Source organism: Vigna unguiculata, chromosome 1 (assembly GCF_004118075.2).
Source record: "Vigna unguiculata cultivar IT97K-499-35 chromosome 1, ASM411807v1, whole genome shotgun sequence".
NCBI lineage: Eukaryota > Viridiplantae > Streptophyta > Magnoliopsida > Fabales > Fabaceae > Vigna > Vigna unguiculata.
In genome coordinates, this window is record NC_040279.1 from 33,732,017 (window position 1) to 33,750,260 (window position 18,244).

Consider the following 18,244-nt stretch of genomic DNA (forward strand, 5'->3'; position numbering starts at 1 on the left):
TATTTATTTTATTAAATAATTATTTGCATACTCATTTATATCAAGTAAAGTTAACGTCATGATTTATATATTGGTGGGTATCAATCCAATTAAATCTACATTTAAATCATTATGTAGAAATTTTGGATACAATAACTTCATGTCGTCTAACTTTTAGGCCAAATCAACCTATTCGTTTTAATGTACATTTTTTTACATCCAACTAATATTTTTTTCGTTATATTTTATTTGTGTTTCTGTCACTGTTATGCTTTCCCATTCTGATAAAAGATGACATAAGTTTTGGAGATTAACTCATAAATTAAAATAATACACATTTTGGTATTCCATTAAAATAATAACACTGTTCCCTTTCTCCATCACTGTTCACTGTGTGAAAAAAATAAAATTAAACATAATCTTTTTACCAAACCCTTCGGTGTTTAAATTCTACCAATCCCATAGCACTGTAATTTTGACTTCGTAGCCCATTCATAGATATTTGTGACGATGAACATTCCACGAAAGTGCGCATTAAAACTGCGCCCTAGGATTCTCAATTATTGCTTACTTAATTAATTTGTTAATAGTAGTAAACATACTTTAAATCTTTGCTTCATAATTTGGATTTAGATTCCTCGTAATATTTGTTTATTATATTGTAATTAAAAATTTATTATGATATAATTACGCGATAAGTAAAAATATTTAATTATTACATATTAAATTAATGAAATTAAATAAATAACAATGTATACTAAAAAAAGAAAATTATTCTGAGCGGTCAAAAGTATTGATCGAAGAAGATTCGAGATGAAACCCAGAAATAGTGCTGATTGGACAGGACACGTGGCAATGGGAAGGAAGAGCGACCAATGAAAAACTGACAAGTCATGGTTGGAACTTTTCAATGTGAATTTTCGGTTAATGTTTTGGTGTATGGCGATGTGGGACGATCGTACCACGAAATTTCGCCTGACAAATTGTGATTAACCCTAGTAAAAAAGTAATAACCATTAGGCATAAGCCACGCACTAAACAAACTAGAGTGAGAAGTTGGGCCACAAATTCCATTAGTTAGCTTACTGGGCAAGCACATTGTACGATGCGTGAAGCATTCTATAGTTGAAAACCCTTTCCCTTTCACCCTTTCTCTTTTTCACTTTCTCACTTTCAGTTCTCACGAGAAACCAACGCCCCTTCCGCCATTCTAGAGCCCCCCAACGAACCCCGGGTTTTCTTCACACTAACAAACACTCACACACCACGTACTTCTCAGTTGTTCACTTCCTAAGGATCTCATATTTGATTTCCTCTCTCGTTTAACAGCGTCAGTTTTTCTTTTTTCTGTTTCTTCGCGAAGCGGTTGCTGCGCTCGCGAATCTCGCAATTAGGGTTTCCGATTTCAACGATTGCATCGCTGCGTCGATAGTTCGATAGATTCTGTTGAGATTTGCTTAATTCGTTTATGAATTGAGGGGAGAAACAGTTTTTAATACGGAAATTGTTTTCTCCAGGGTTATTCTCAACGGATCTGAATGGGGAGGGGAGGCCAAGATTATGGGAAACCGGAGAACACGAGTTCCGAGGCTTCGGATCGTGAAATCTTCAAGGCATGGGCGAAGGACGTGTCTGAGTGCGAGGAGCACTTTAAGGTGAATGTGAAAGTGGGGTTGAATCAGGAGGAGGTCGAGAATCGGCAAAAGATCTATGGATTGAACGAGTTGGAGAAGCACGACGGCCAATCGATATGGAGTCTGATTCTGGAGCAGTTCAACGACACGCTGGTTCGGATTCTCCTCGCCGCCGCAATAATTTCCTTCGTGCTCGCTTGGTACGACGGAGACGAAGGCGGTGAGATGGAGATAACTGCGTTCGTTGAGCCTCTGGTGATATTCCTGATACTAATCGTGAACGCGATTGTTGGCGTGTGGCAGGAGAGCAATGCAGAGAAGGCGCTTGATGCGCTGAAAGAGATTCAGTCGGAGCACGCGGTGGTTATTCGAGAGGGCACGAAAATCCCCAGTTTGCCCGCGAAGGAGCTCGTCCCTGGCGACATCGTGGAGCTCAAGGTTGGCGATAAGGTGCCTGCAGATATGCGCGTTGTGGAATTGATCAGTTCCACTTTGCGGTTGGAGCAGGGCTCTCTGACTGGAGAAAGTGAGGCGGTGAATAAGATCAACAGACGTGTGGAGGAGGATGCTGATATCCAGGGGAAGAGATGTATGGTTTTCGCGGGGACCACTGTTGTTAACGGGCATTGCTTTTGCTTGGTCACTCAGACTGGCATGGACACGGAAATTGGGAAGGTGCATACGCAGATACATGTGGCGTCGCAGAGCGAGGAAGATACCCCGTTGAAGAAGAAGCTCAACGAGTTTGGAGAGAACCTAACCATGATAATTGGACTTATATGTATTTTGGTTTGGCTCATCAATGTTAAGTACTTCCTTTCATGGGAGTACGTGGATGGCTGGCCCAGGAATTTCAAGTTTTCATTTGAAAAGTGTACCTATTACTTTGAGATTGCTGTGGCGCTGGCTGTGGCTGCTATTCCAGAAGGTTTGCCGGCTGTCATCACCACTTGCCTGGCTCTTGGTACTCGCAAGATGGCCCAGAAGAACGCCCTGGTTCGGAAGCTACCGAGCGTGGAGACTCTGGGTTGTACCACTGTTATTTGTTCAGATAAAACTGGCACACTGACTACCAATCAAATGGCTGTGTCGAAATTAATCGCAATTGGCCATAATGTGGACACACTTCGTGCCTTCAAGGTTGAAGGAACTACGTATAATCCAGCTGATGGTCAAATTGAGAACTGGCCGACCGAAGGATTGGATGCCAATCTTCAGACGATTGCGAAAATATCTGCTATCTGTAATGATGCTGGAGTCGCACAATCAGAGCATAAGTTCGTCGCCCATGGAATGCCTACTGAAGCAGCTTTAAAGGTAGGACCCCTTTTTTATTTATCTTGGAATATTTTTCATTTACTGTTTGCAATTTTGCTATGCTTCTGTAGGAAGTATCTATTTAAATAATCACTTTGAGCGCTAGCGTGAGCATTATCAAGTTGTCTAATGCTTTTGTTGTTCTTTTTCATCATCTCTTGTTATTTTCTTACTAATCCATCCGTGTGAACGTATTGAGCGGCTTTAGGAAGTAAAGGTGTTTGACAGTTTTTTGTACTCTTTATTTGAACTCCAGGTTTTGGTAGAGAAGATGGGCCATCCTGAAGGATCCAAGGTTACGCAGTCGGCAAGCACAAGTACCTTGCTGCGTAAGTTGATTTTGTTTATTGACAGAATAATGTGGTGAAATATACCAAGGCAAATTATTTTGATGACTCCTCTGATACATCAGGAACCACTTTCAAAATGCTTAAGGATATTTGTAAAGCATTGTTTTTAGCAAACAGGCTACTTGCTATTAAGTTTTTTTTTTTTTTAATTTGTTTGAGTTTATGTATTCAGAACTTATCAGAAAGACCACATATATGAGATCAACAAGTGTTGTTGCTTTTAATATGAATTAGTATCAAAAACATATTCAATAAATACATTAAGCTTCTTGACCTTCAAATTTCAATGTAGGTTGTTGTGAATGGTGGAATGAGCATGACCGACGGCTTGCTACTCTTGAGTTTGACCGTGACAGGAAGTCAATGGGCGTCATTGTGGACTCTGGTCTAGGAAAAAGGTCGCTTCTAGTTAAGGTATTATCTCTTTTTGTCACCTTTTTCTCTCACCTGTACAGTTCATTTAGATTATCAGTTTTCTATGATATGACCTTGTTCTGTAATTACATAATTAATATCTATGTGGAAATACTGGCTAACTTGGAAGTGTATACAATTATTTTTGTCGTGTGGTTTTCTCATTGTTGTAAAATAAATTAAAGGCAGCATATCTCTTTGAAACCAAATCTTTTCAGATCTTTATTTGAGTAAGGTATTTTTATTCTTCCCCCAAAATAAATTTATTACTGCATCACCATTTACTTACTAATAATTTTTTTTTTTAAAATTACGTTTAACTAAATATAGGTAATATCCCAACTCCCCAAAATGCAGACATGTTTTGCTCAATCCATACATGAGCCTATGCATGCTTATGTTCTTTCTGTTTCTTGTTTCCCTTTTCTCACCACTGGGAAATCCTTTTAACCGTCATTTGTCCCTAATATTTGGTAGGGTGCTGTGGAAAACGTGTTAGACAGAAGCACTAAAATTCAGTTGCGAGATGGTTCTGTAGTGAACCTGGATGATAATGCTAAGAACCTTGTATTGCAAGCACTTCATGAAATGTCAACTAGCGCATTGCGCTGTTTGGGATTTGCTTACAAGGATGAGCTCCCCAAATTTGAAAACTACAGTGGTAGTGACGATCATCCAGCACACCAGCTTTTGCTTGATCCTTCCAATTATTCATCAATTGAAAATGAACTTATTTTTGTTGGCTTGGTTGGATTGAGGGTAAGTTTTAAGCTTCTTGTTTTGTATGCCATGTTTTATCATCTTCATCATATCTTGTTAATGTGGTAACTTTGTGAAATTGAATATTGAATGCTTAGGACCCCCTAGGGAGGAAGTATACCAAGCAATTGAAGACTGCCGAGAAGCTGGAATCCGTGTTATGGTTATAACTGGGGACAACAAGAACACTGCTGAAGCTATATGCCGTGAAATAGGTGTATTTTCCCCTAATGAAGACATTACATCTAAAAGTTTGACGGGTAAAGATTTTATGGAATTGCGTGATAAAAAGGCATATTTGAACCAGAGTGGCGGCCTTTTGTTTTCAAGGGCTGAACCTAGGCACAAGCAAGAAATTGTGAGGCTGCTCAAAGAGGAAGGAGAGGTGGTGGCCATGACAGGGGATGGTGTTAATGATGCACCTGCCTTGAAGCTTGCAGACATTGGTGTTGCAATGGGCATTGCAGGGACTGAGGTACTTTTTTCATTGTAATCATATTACAGATTCTGGTGCATTACTAACAAGTGAACATTGGTGATTGATTTGGGTTTTCTAAGGCAGTCTCGGGAATGCTTGTGTTTTTAGTTTGATGTAGAGTTTCGATGCAAATTGAAGTGCTGGGTCTTTTCTCAATGATAATTGTAATTAGTTGGACTAAGGAACGCCAGTTAATATTGTTTTATTTTTTGCAACTCATTTCTTCTATCTTATGCTAATCCTATATAGGTGGCAAAGGAAGCTTCAGATATGGTGTTGGCGGATGATAATTTTAGTTCAATTGTTGCTGCTGTTGGTGAGGGTAGATCTATCTACAATAACATGAAGGCTTTCATAAGGTGATTCTGATGGTCTTTAAATAATTTATGCATGCATGAAGGGATGTGGTTACCTTGCTATTGGCTTTTTTCTGTATTGGTGGGCTCTGTGTTGACGCACAATTGCCATATATAAGATCTAATTTAATGATCGATTGACCTGTCCACAAATTCATCTAAACCACTACAGATATCGATAATTTACTGCATTAATACATCTTTCAATATTTGCTTAGTTTATCTCTCAAAAGAAAAGGGAGAAATGTCTTCAGTGCAGAGTTGTTGTTTACACTCTTACAATTAGATTTCTAATAAAGGAACTGAGATATACATGAACCATGTTCATATGTTGCTATCATAAGTGTACAATTGTGATGCATGAGCTTTTTCCTACGAATATCAAGTAAACAAAATGAAAAATAACGAAGATAGAAACGTGGGAAGCATTAGTTTGGTTTAATCTGGATTTTTAAGCTGTGTCGATTTTATTTATAATAACTGAGATGCTATGTTGGGTTTGGATCAAATCCTGTTTTGCTAGATTTATTTATAATAACTGTAAAGCATTCAAAATCTTCAGCGGCATTTCATGGAGATCTAGCATCATTCTAGATATGTACTTTTGTTAGTCACCTATATGCGTGCTGCTATTTTAAGATACTTTTCTACTCATAAAATAGGAGTTAATATTATCCTGAAGTGGTAATAAATTAATTTTGCAGGTATATGATCTCTTCAAATATTGGCGAGGTTGCTTCAATATTTTTAACAGCTGCTCTAGGTATTCCTGAAGGATTAATACCTGTCCAGCTTCTGTGGGTCAATCTTGTCACTGACGGACCCCCTGCAACAGCTCTAGGATTTAATCCTCCAGATAAGGATATAATGAAGAAGCCTCCTCGTCGTAGTGATGACTCGTTAATTAATTTGTGGATTTTATTCCGCTATATGGTATTTGCCTTGTTTTCTTTTTTCTTTCTGTTGCACACATGTATCTTTCGTTGGGGCTTTATTATGGTGATAATTTACGTGTATTAATTACCTCTAATCTTCTCCCTGATTTTATACTTGACAGGTTATTGGGATTTATGTTGGATTAGCTACAGTTGGTGTCTTCATCATATGGTATACACACGGTTCTTTCTTGGGTATTGACCTCAGTGAAGATGGACATACTCTTGTCACTTATACTCAACTTGCCAACTGGGATCAATGCTCCTCATGGAAGAACTTCACTGCTTCTCCATTCACTGCTGGTGCTAAAACAATCACGTTTGACAACCCCTGTGATTACTTTCACACTGGTAAAGTGAAGGCTATGACATTGTCCCTTTCTGTGTTGGTAGCCATTGAAATGTTCAACTCTCTCAATGCCCTATCTGAAGATGGAAGCCTTTTGTCAATGCCCCCTTGGGTCAACCCTTGGCTTCTTCTAGCAATGTCAGTATCATTTGGTCTGCACTTTTTGATATTGTACGTGCCATTCTTGGCACAAGTATTTGGTATCGTGCCCCTGAGCTTGAACGAGTGGTTTTTGGTTTTGGCTGTTGCACTGCCTGTCATTCTGATTGACGAGGTTCTGAAATTTGTGGGGAGATGTACAAGTGGGCGTCGACCATCAGCTGCAAGAAAACCAAAGCAAAAATCAGAGTAGACGTTTTTCTGTAGTCGGTAGAAAAGTTGCTAAAACCTTCAGCGACATGGACGATGATATACTGGAGAATGAAGAGGTGGCCTCATGGCCAATTAATCCTAAGTTAGTCATTTTAGGCCTTTCTGTAGTCTCCATCCCATTTTATAATGAGGGATGGCCGGACTTTCATTGGGTGCACTATATCCTTTTTTTAAATCTTTTATTTTCCTTTTGCCCAGTTCTTTGAACATTGTTAAGATTCTCACAAAAAAGGTAAAAACCTTTGATTTCTTCACATTTATCTTACTGAAAAATCTGTCATCTTCTGCTTATTTGTTTTAGTGGAATTTTATACCAAACCTAAAATTGGATGTTGATAATTTCCATCCTCTTTGTTCTTGATGCATATCGTTTATGCAACAACTTGGAATCACTTTTTTCTCCGTGGGAAAATTGGGCTGAAGTAGTGAGCAGGGAGTAACTAATACTGGCGTATGTGCCTTAAAGTTTGATGATAGGGATTTTGCGGTGTCTCTGCAAGGTACTTTCTGATATGTACTATCTTGAGGTGCCAGTTGGCAGTTGTTATTCCCTTGGGGTACGAAGTCAAAAATGGAACTAGACCCTTCTGCTTGGCATCTGGGGAGATTGAAGCAGACAGCGAATAATATTTAAACTGCACAACGCTTAGGTGTGGTTGGTTCCCAGCGCAACCTCGTGCAACCTGCCACACACTTTTTCACAAGTGGAGCTTTTACAGATTTTGGAAAACGCTAAAGTACAATAATCTGTGTCAGCTAATCGCAAGCTTATTTGTTTCCACCCGACACCTATCATATTTTAATATTAACCCTTTAATTTCTTTTATCCCAACTTCTATATAATTACTACTGTATGCAGTGTCGCATTATACTATACCTAAGTAACCTTTAACGTTTAAAAATTATTTTACCATACTTTATTGCTTGTCAAAATCTTTAAATTATATTCAAAATTTCCATTCAACGTCTATTGGTAAAATTATTCTTAAAAATCTTACTAAACTAGAAACCGAGAGTTTACAATCTCTAGATCATCAATCTATCCTTGAGATTAAATTTAAAAATGTATATTTTAACTTAATATATGAACATAGAGTTCAAATGGTTAATTTTTATAACTACAGTTTAAAAAATAGAGAACAATTTTAACGAAAAAAGGTATTAAAATTTCAAACGTAGTTAATTGCAATGTAGGTGGATGGATGGATACCCTCAGTAGTGACGTGCCATAAGTTGTGACGAAAAATATATAAAAGTGGTGGAGTGTTGGAGTGTGTCATTTAGCATCAATTTGTTCTAAGATCAGATCTTATAACCCATTTCTGTTGTTTCCAAAAATTGTGAATGGGTATCCCTTCTTCTCTCTCACCTCATTCAACATGCATTTCTGGAAAGGGTAATAAAAATCTACTTCGGACTTTTATAATTAAGCTTAAACTACAAAATGAATCTCAGTTCCAATTATTTCCCTGTTTTAGCACTATATTTTAAATTACATTTATGTTTTTATTACAGTATTGTTTTTCTTATTTTGAGATATTTATACATTTATTGTATTTTTTTTTTAAGATTTGTGTTTGATTTTGTCTATTTTATAACAATGAACAATACTTTTTTTGTGAATTTTTCATTGGATATGAAATTATTTGCCTTCAATATCCTTCAGATATTTTACGTGTCTATACCTAATATGTTAGGATGATGTTCACTATGTCTACAATGTATATGGTTAAGTGTAACCAAAACTTATTTATAGATTTGGACGATAATGGCAAACTTAGTGTTAGTATAAACTAAATACTCATGGTTTAGAATATTAGATATTATATTCTCAACATAAATTCATATTAATTTGAAAGTGTTGTGGTTTTGGGATTAGGAAGCATGATGTTTATTAAGTTCAAAGAATAATGTGACAATTTATTTTTTTTATCTTATATTATAGTGATATTTTTATTAAAGTTCGATTTTTATTAAATATATTTTTTAAATCAATTTTAACTATATTATTTTAATATAGTTATTAGATTTACGCTTGTTTTTCTATATGTAAAAAATAATGTTAAAGTTGGTTTAAAATAGGGTTAGATTTGCTTAAAAAATAGGGTTAGAGTTCATTTACAATTAGAAGGAAAACTTTTCATTATTTTTAAGTCAACTCTAATCCTATTTACTACATATAGAAAAATCAAAATAAATATAGAAATTATATTCTAATAATATAATTAGTTGATATAAAAATAATTTAAAAAATGTTTAATAAAAATGTGATTAATAAAAATATCAAAACAATATTTATGTAAAAGTTAAATTTGGTATTAATTTGGAGATGCAAATAATTGCTCAATTTAAAAAAAATAAAAGGAATGAATTAAATCAAAATAACAAATATAAAAACACATTGTCACATGACACCGAGACTACTAGTACAGTGATATAACTACTGACATGTGATACGACAACTTGACACTTAACACGATGACTTGACATGTGAATAATTTTTTTAATTAAGAAAAAAAATATCAACAATTGACATATAACATTTCCTGATCACATGTTATTAACTATTTAAACAATATTTAAAAAACAAATTAAAGAAAATTTGGACCAATTAAAAAATGTTAAAACTAAATTAAAACAATTAAAAAAAATATAAGTCGTATTTAAGTTGTTAAAAAACAATCAAAGCTCTTTCCACAAATGTTCTTCTCTCATCTTTGGAAGCCGAGTGTGTTAGATATAACATCCATACCTACATTAGGAATGTACTTTTTCTTATAAATTGAAATGATATTTTTTAAATAGTTTTAAAATATAAAGAAATAAAAAAAATGAAAAATTAATTTTTATAGTTATAATGTTGGAAAAAATTATGAAAATTTAGTAGTTAAAAATTTATTTTTTTACAATTATAATTTTGAATCGAATAACAACGCTATAAATTATAATATTTTTAAAATGTTGAAGAAAATTATTGTCCAACAAGGGCCATCCACGTATGAACTTGGTGGGTCTAATAACAGGGTGGGCTTTTGGTTTCGTATAGAAACGAATGCGTGCAGAAGGCGAGAATGGATTAGGACGTGTTTGGTAACCACTTTTTGTGTCTGAGTCCACAATTTAGATTTAACAAATAATAAATGAATTTCAAGCAATTGACTGCACGCAGTTTGTGTTTTATCACTTGAGTTGACTCAGATAACAATTTGCTGTAACCAACATATCAAACCAGCTTTTAAGAAATTATATGTAAAAGATTGGTCATCTTCCTCACAGACTTTCATGACTCCACCACGTCTCCAAAATTAAACCAAAATGCAACAACCAAACAATCCAATTAACTATTTTGTTAACATCAACAAGAAAAACTAACCATTGGATCCATTCTCCATTTTTTTCCCTAAGGCTGACGCATTGCCAATTTCCTGCTTTTCATAAAATAATACTAATTTATCACTATGTGCGTGTATATATGTAATATAAATAATATAAATATAACAATACTGAAAAATTCTGTTCACTAATATTTTAATATTAGCGTGCCTGTGTGATGAACGAGCCATGCATTGCAATGCAGTTCTTCTTATAAATTGGGCAAACGCCAAACTTTCTTCGGTGCGAAGAAACCCAACTCTTCTCAGCTTAATAGAGTTTCCCCACACCAATGTCTCGTCTAACGCCGCCTCCGCCGCCGCCGCAACCCAACACTATTCTCGACGACAGGCTTCCTTTCTTCAATCAATCCATGGACCTGGTCCAACTCCCAAACCCGCCCACAACCCGAACCCGATCCCGCACCCTCGCCGATTTCCTAAAACGCGTCCAAGACGCCCAAAACGACGCACCACCTGAACCACTTGCACCACCCCACCATGTTCTTGACCTCTCCTCTTCCTCCACCACCCACCCCTTTGTCCTTTCCTTCTCCAACTTAACCTACAGTGTCAAGCTTCGTCGCAAGTTCACTTTTTTTCCCACCACCACCGTTTCCCCGCCCGACCACGAAACTAAACCCAGCGGCACCAAGACTCTCCTCAACGACATCTCCGGCGAGGCCAGGGACGGCGAGATAATGGCCGTCCTCGGCGCCAGCGGCTCTGGCAAGTCCACTCTCATCGACGCCCTCGCCAACCGCATCTCAAAGGAAAGCCTCAAAGGCACAGTCACACTAAACGCCGAAGTTTTAGACTCAAGTCTTTTAAAGGTGATTTCCGCTTATGTCATGCAAGACGACCTCCTCTTCCCCATGCTCACCGTCGAAGAGACGCTCATGTTCGCAGCGGAGTTCAGACTCCCTCGCTCCCTCTCCAAATCCAAGAAGAAAGCACGCGTCCAGGCCTTGATAGACCAGCTCGGCCTCCGCTCCGCTGCCTCCACCGTCATCGGCGACGAGGGCCACCGTGGCGTGTCTGGCGGCGAACGCCGCCGGGTCTCCATCGGAATCGACATCATCCACGATCCCATCGTGCTCTTCCTCGACGAACCAACTTCGGGCCTCGACTCCACCAGCGCCTTCATGGTGGTGAAAGTGCTGCAGCGAATCGCTCAGAGTGGAAGCATCGTCATCATGTCTATTCACCAACCTAGCTACAGAATCTTAGGCTTGTTGGACCACTTGATCTTCCTCTCCCACGGTAACACCGTCTACAGCGGCTCCCCGGCGAACCTCCCAGCCTTCTTCTCCGAGTTCGGCCACCCCATACCGGAGAACGAAAACCGCACAGAATTCGCGCTCGACCTAATTCGCGAACTGGAAGAACAACCCGGTGGAACAAAGAGTTTAGTGGACTTCAACAAATCGTGGCAGCTGAAAGAAAAAAACTCGGTCCAGTCCCAGAATGACCACAAGCCCAAACCATCTCTGAAGGACGCAATCAGCGCTAGCATTTCCAGAGGGAAACTGGTGTCCGGCGCTAACGGTAACGGCAAGAACTCAACGGCGGCAGTTTCCGTTCCCGCCTTCGCGAATCCGTTTTGGATGGAAATGGCGGTGATAGGAAAAAGGTCTCTGACGAACTCACGGAGGATGCCAGAGCTATTCGGGATTCGTTTGGGTGCAGTTCTTGTGACGGGGGTAATCTTGGCAACAATCTTCTGGCACCTGGATGATTCTCCGAAAGGAGTTCAGGAGCGCGTGGGGTTCTTCGCCTTCGCCATGTCCACGACGTTTTACACCTGCGCCGAAGCCATCCCAGTGTTCCTCCAAGAGCGTTACATCTTCATGAGGGAGACAGCTTACAACGCCTACCGTCGCTCCTCCTACGTCCTCTCACACGCTATCATCTCACTCCCTTCCCTGCTCTTTCTCTCTTTCGCCTTTGCGGCCACCACCTTTTGGGCCGTGGGCCTGGCGGGCGGCTCTTCGGGCTTTCTCTTTTACTTTCTGGTGATCGTGGCCTCCTTCTGGGCCGGAAGCTCCTTCGTGACGTTCCTCTCGGGAGTGGTGTCGCACGTGATGATAGGGTTCACGGTGGTGGTTGCGATCTTGGCGTACTTTCTTCTCTTCAGCGGGTTCTTCATCAGCAGGGACAGAATCCCTCCCTACTGGATATGGTTCCACTACCTGTCGCTGGTGAAGTACCCGTACGAGGGAGTGCTGCAGAACGAGTTCGACGTTAACTCTCCCAGGTGCTTCGTGAGGGGGATTCAGATGTTCGACAACACGCCCTTGGGGATGGTGCCGGAGACGCTGAAGGTGGAGCTGCTTAAGAGCATGAGCAAGACGCTGGGCATGAACATCACCAGGTCCACCTGCGTGATCACCGGCGCCGATGTGCTGAAGCAGCAGGGGATAACGCAGCTGAACAAATGGAGCTGCTTCTGGATCACGGTTGCATGGGGATTCTTCTTTCGCTTCCTCTTTTATTTGACGCTTCTCTTTGGGAGCAGAAACAAGAGGAGGTAGTCAATGGAACCAACACTCTGCTCCTTATTTATTTCAATAATAACACTCTTTTTATCACAATCTCAATTACTCTCTGCATTTAAACTATCTAATACATAAATGAATTCGAGTATGTACTCTACATGTTTTATTTCCTCATTAAAACGTGTTAAATGGCAGAACCATTACAGAAGCAACAAAATGAATCCCAGTTCCCAATTCATTTTTCAAATCGTTCGTATTTTCTCCATGAATCGAACTCCCTTTTCTGAACCAACGAATCCCATTTCTAAAATTTTACCAAAACAATATCAAAGTATCCTTAACCACACTTATTTTAGGAATTGAATAAGCACCGGTTGAAGTTCATATTTAAGGAGAATGGTTATCTTTCATTCCCATCTTATTCTCTTGTTTCTGGTATTGTTGCATGTATCTCAAGTTGAGTTTAATGTTTACTACAAGTGAATCATTTGGTTTGGAAGAATCGATTTTTCAAATTGTTTGAAGAACGGAATGAAAACTGATTCACAATTTGTCTGTCAATCATTTGTCTCTTGTACTAGTCTACGAGCCCTATTTTCCCAACCTAACAATGTCAACCCAAAATAATTGGAGTTCATCTTTTCAAATGAACGATTATCATGCATTCACACATTCGTTCTTATGTTTGTCGTTTTATGTATCTAAGACTAAGTTCAATGTCTACGAATAGCGTTTTGAGGAATTCAAGTTCACACTTATGACAAAATAAGATAGGGCATTAGTTTAGACTTCCTACACATTATTGGCTTTTATCATGAGTAAACCCCTTCTACACTTACAAATAGGTGCCAAATGCCTTCTGTGGAGACACATTAACTCACGTCTCTTCTCTCATTCTCATCTTTTCTCTGTATTTCTCTCTTCTCTAAAGATCTTGATTTATAAAATATTTTACATATTTTTTCTAGTTTTCAGATCCTTGATATAATAGGTTTATGTTTGTTATTACAAGATTGTTTTTTCTTATTTTGGGATATTTATATGTTTATTATTTTTTTAAGAATTAAGTTTGATTATGTCTATTTTAATAACAATGTACAATTCTTTTTAGTGGATTTTTTATTGAATATTAAATTATTTGCCTTCAATATCCTTGAGATATTTTACGTGTTTATACCTAGTATGTTATGATGATCTTCCCTATGTATACAATGTATGTGGTGAAATGTAACCAAGACTTATTTATAGATTTGAATGATAATCACAACCGTATTAGTATAAAAAATACTCATGGTTTAGAACTAAACATTATATTCTCGATATAAAATTCATATTAATTTGGAAGTGTTATGTTTTGGGATTAGGAAGTGACAATTTTTTAGTTAATAAAGTTGAAATAAGGAATAAAAAACATTTAATGTGGAATGATAGGAAAATATCACAGACCTTTCACATAGTCAAATAGTAAAGTGAAATAACATGCTAAATTAGATGCTAATATGTTCATGTAAACACCAATTTTATATTTGAAGATTATTGACTATTTGATGTGAGCTAAATTATGCTTATTTAATTCATTGTGTTTGGGGTCCATTTATAATAATAAAACTCAAGTCCATAGATTATTTATAACATCCAAAAAATAATTTTGTTTTAGTGGATAAAAAAGAGAGAGGACACTTAGGCCATGTTCACTTAAATAGATGGATTTGAGAGAGAGAAAGTGAATGGGTCGGATGCGAGAGTGAATAGTGTGTTGTTTTTTTGAAGATATTTAGAGGTGATAGTGAATAGATTTGGAAGTAAAATTTGTGAGTGGTGTGATAAATTAAAAAAAATTAATAAAAATAATAGGTAGATTACCATATTGCCCTTTATATAATAAGTAATATAAATTGGTATTTGTATAAGTTATAATTATTTTGTTATTTTTTACTATTAAAATTGAAAAAATAAATTATAAAAATTAATAAAATAATATTTTTTATGATAATATATTTTAATAATGTTTCGAAGCATGAGATCGAATCTGCATAAAAATGGGATCAAATCCCTCTCCAATTTACACACAAGGATCGATTTTAACAAATATAGGATTAGATCCCTTTTAATAGTAGCGTATCCCCATAGGCTTTGCAATACATCATAGTACTTTTCAAATGTCCTTTTAAATTTCGCAATATTTGATACAGCCAATACATAATAGAGTGAGAAATATAAAAAAAAGAAGGTAAAAGAGTTAATTTAGTAAATGAAAAATGTTTCTCTTCAAATCTGTTCAACCAAGAGGGACGAAAATTTGGATCTCTTCCCCAAATTCATCGCAACACATCAACAATAATATGCAAAAACAAACATGAATGTCACTCGCTCTCCTATCTTCTTTATAATAATATATAGAAGCGATTAGGAGCCTTAATATTAAATATATAAGAAGACCAAGTATAATAACTCAATGGTCATATTTTCAAGTACAAATTTTCATTCATAAATTGTTATATTTGGTGAAGTTCTTCTTTCAAATGAAACTACGTATGCTTACTAGTAGAATATACGGACTATTAAATTCAATGAGATATGGTGCTATGAAGGAACTAATAGAAAAATGTTTTTTCAAATATAAACCATCAAGTTTATGCATGATTCATCAAAAAATTGCTTGTTAGAATGTGAAAGATCTAAATTTTTTATTTGAAGACTAAAAGTCTATATAAAAATATCACCAGGGAGTAATATTTATCTCATTTATATTTATTATATTTTCCATTATTATCATTTAATTCTTATTAATTTAGGAATCAAGAATTTTTCTTTAGGAAGACCTCCCTTCTTTACTTTTTTTTTCTTTCTCATTCCCTCTTTTGAAACTTATGCATAGTTTATTGAAGACATATTAGTAGTAAATTATTTTAGTTATTTTATTTGTTGGACTTAGAGATGTATTTAGCTCAATTAGTTTAAAGTAATTTATATTTTACTGAATTTCATGAAGAAATCACTGGTTTAATTATTTTATGTTTTAGGCTTATAGGTTCAATTTGTCTGAAGGACTATCTTAGATAAGATTTTTGTACTAATATAAAAGAAAAAAATAAAACATACAATATATATAAAAGAAAATAAATGCAATATCTTATATATACATGAAAAACAATTGCAATTATATACAATTAGTAAGTCCTAATAAGAAAAACTATAATGCAAATAAGAACATGTGACCATAATTAACACCAAAACATGTGTCCACAACATGTGCTGAAGTAACTAATAAATCTTCTATTTAATAGTTTTGCATCTTTAAGGATTTAAAATAAGATATAATAATAAAGTTACCAGGTAGAAATTATATTAAGCTTCAAAACTCTATAAATCATTTGATTGGAGATATTATAATTATTTTAAATGAAATTTTGTAAAAGGTCCTTTCAGAAAAGAAAAATAAATAAAATTGAAATTAGTTTTTTCATATAGATTAAAATCAACTTATACATACTTTATTTTTTATAAAATTTCTTTTATATATATTTTTTAAATTTAAATTTATAATTTATGTACAAGTTTGTTTTATTTTATAAAAAAAATTCACTTTTAATTCTTTTTAGTAATTTATAGAAAAAAGAAATTATTTAAGAAATAAAAATTTAGAATATATGTTAGAAATTTTATTTGCTTGTCTAGGAAAACTCGAGAACAGTACATTATACATGTCTACATGTCATAGATTTTTGTTTTTATTAAATCAATTGTTTTTATTGAGTCCATTCCTCATATTACTTACAACATTAAATCCTTTTCTGAGTCCATACTTAATTATTATTAACTATAATGAATATTTGATGCAATATAAAGGTAAGCAAGCTTTCTTATATAAAACTTAAAAATTATATCTTATGAATGAAACTGTTATAAAATAAAGGTAATAAGAGAGACAAAGGAGAGGAAGAATAGAGAATGAGAGAGTAGGGAGCAACTTCTGTTTTTATGTGTGTCTCATTACTGATAGGACGAGTCCTATTTATAGGTACAATATGGTAACCCAGAAAGGATATAAAATCAAATAGTAAATACAAAATATTACATCATAAAGAGTAATGAATAATATGATTATCAATCATATGAGTGATTGTATAAATCAATGGACGACCATTAATTCATAACACTCCCCCTTGGGTGTCCATTGATAAAAGAATGTGCCTCGTTAAAACCTTACTAGGAAAAACCCTTTGGGATAAAAACCTAGTGAAGGAAAAAGAGTACATCATTCTATATAATATTGTTCTTTGCATCTTCTAATTTCTCCCCCTCATGTAAACTTACATCATTAAGGTGAGTCCGAATTTGTGAGTCATTTGCTCAAAATTTTTTCTTGGCAAAAACTTTACAAATAGACTTGTCATATTTTTAGATGAACGAATTTTTGGATATCTATATCATCCTTTCAATTGAGCAATGCATGCACTATTGTCTTCATATATCGTTGTTGGTTTCATTTTTCCCAAGGATAAACCACAAGTTTGTCGCACATGTTGAATTATAGACCTTAACCAAACATATTCACGACTTGCCTCATGTAATGCTAAAATTTCTGCATGATTTGACGATGTTGCTGTTATTGTTTGTTTCACAGATCGCCATGAAATCGCTGTGCCACCACATGTGAACAAATATCCTGTTTGTGATCGACCATTATGAGGATCTGATAAATAACCTGCATCTGCATAACCCATTAGATCTAATTTTGAATCATTTGGGTAAAACAAGCCCATATTCATAGTGCCTTTAAGGTAACGGAGTATTTGTTTTACTCCATTCCAATGTCTTCTTGTAGGTGAAGAACTATATCTTGCTAACAAATTTACAGCAAATGCTATATCGGGTCGAGTATAATTAGCAAGATACATTAGTGCTCCTATAGCACTAAGATATGGTACTTCAGGACCAAGTAGTTCTTCATCTTTTTCTTGAGGTCTAAAAGGGTCTTTATCAACATCTAATGACCTCACCACCATTGGAGTGCATAGTGAATGTGATTTGTCCATATAGAACTTTTTAAGCACTTTCGTTATATAAGCTTCTTGATGTACAAGAACACCTTTGTTTAAATACTCAATTTGTAATCCCAAACAAAACTTTGTCCTTCCAAGATCCTTCATCTCAAATTCTTTCTTTAAACAATCAATTGCCTTTGTGAGCTCATTAGGAGTTCCAACTATGTTTATGTCATCTACATAAACAGCAATTATGGCAAATTCATTCTCGGATCTTTTCATATAAATACAAGGACAAATAGGGTCATTTTTATACCCTTCCTTTAATAAGTACTCACTTAGACGGTTATACCACATACGTCCTGATTGTTTCAATCCATAAAGGGACTTATTCAATTTTATTGAATAATCCTTTTTAGAATTTGCTTTGTTGGGCACATTAAA

General features: G+C 35.7%; 2 protein-coding genes across 2 annotated transcripts; both read left to right on the forward strand.

Moving 5' to 3' along the window:
- The first annotated feature begins 1,067 nt into the window (after window positions 1–1,067).
- LOC114187084 (calcium-transporting ATPase 4, endoplasmic reticulum-type-like) lies at window positions 1,068–7,234 on the forward strand. The gene is made up of 8 exons (XM_028075215.1): window positions 1,068–2,930; window positions 3,187–3,259; window positions 3,573–3,694; window positions 4,172–4,457; window positions 4,552–4,928; window positions 5,181–5,290; window positions 5,992–6,220; window positions 6,345–7,234. The coding sequence occupies exons 1-8, from the start codon at window positions 1,518–1,520 to the stop codon at window positions 6,921–6,923; spliced, it is 3,189 nt and encodes a 1,062-aa protein (XP_027931016.1). The 5' UTR covers window positions 1,068–1,517; the 3' UTR covers window positions 6,924–7,234.
- Window positions 7,235–10,538: 3,304 nt separating this feature from the next.
- On the forward strand, window positions 10,539–12,926 carry LOC114165033 (ABC transporter G family member 20-like). The gene has a single exon (XM_028049662.1). It carries the CDS (start codon window positions 10,608–10,610, stop codon window positions 12,846–12,848), a length of 2,241 nt encoding a protein of 746 aa, XP_027905463.1. The 5' UTR covers window positions 10,539–10,607; the 3' UTR covers window positions 12,849–12,926.
- The last annotated feature ends 5,318 nt before the right edge of the window (window positions 12,927–18,244 follow it).

What these genes read in the sequence shown, in the direction of transcription:
- LOC114187084 (XM_028075215.1), top strand. Translation starts at nt 1,518, where the DNA reads ATGGGGAGGGGAGGCCAAGATTATGGGAAACCGGAGAACACGAGTTCC. An exon ending in CTACTGAAGCAGCTTTAAAG is followed by an intron (nt 2,931 to 3,186) that starts GTAGGACCCCTT and finishes TTTGAACTCCAG; the next exon opens with GTTTTGGTAGAGAAGATGGG. An exon ending in AAGCACAAGTACCTTGCTGC is followed by an intron (nt 3,260 to 3,572) that starts GTAAGTTGATTT and finishes ATTTCAATGTAG; the next exon opens with GTTGTTGTGAATGGTGGAAT.
- LOC114165033 (XM_028049662.1), top strand. Translation starts at nt 10,608, where the DNA reads ATGTCTCGTCTAACGCCGCCTCCGCCGCCGCCGCAACCCAACACTATT.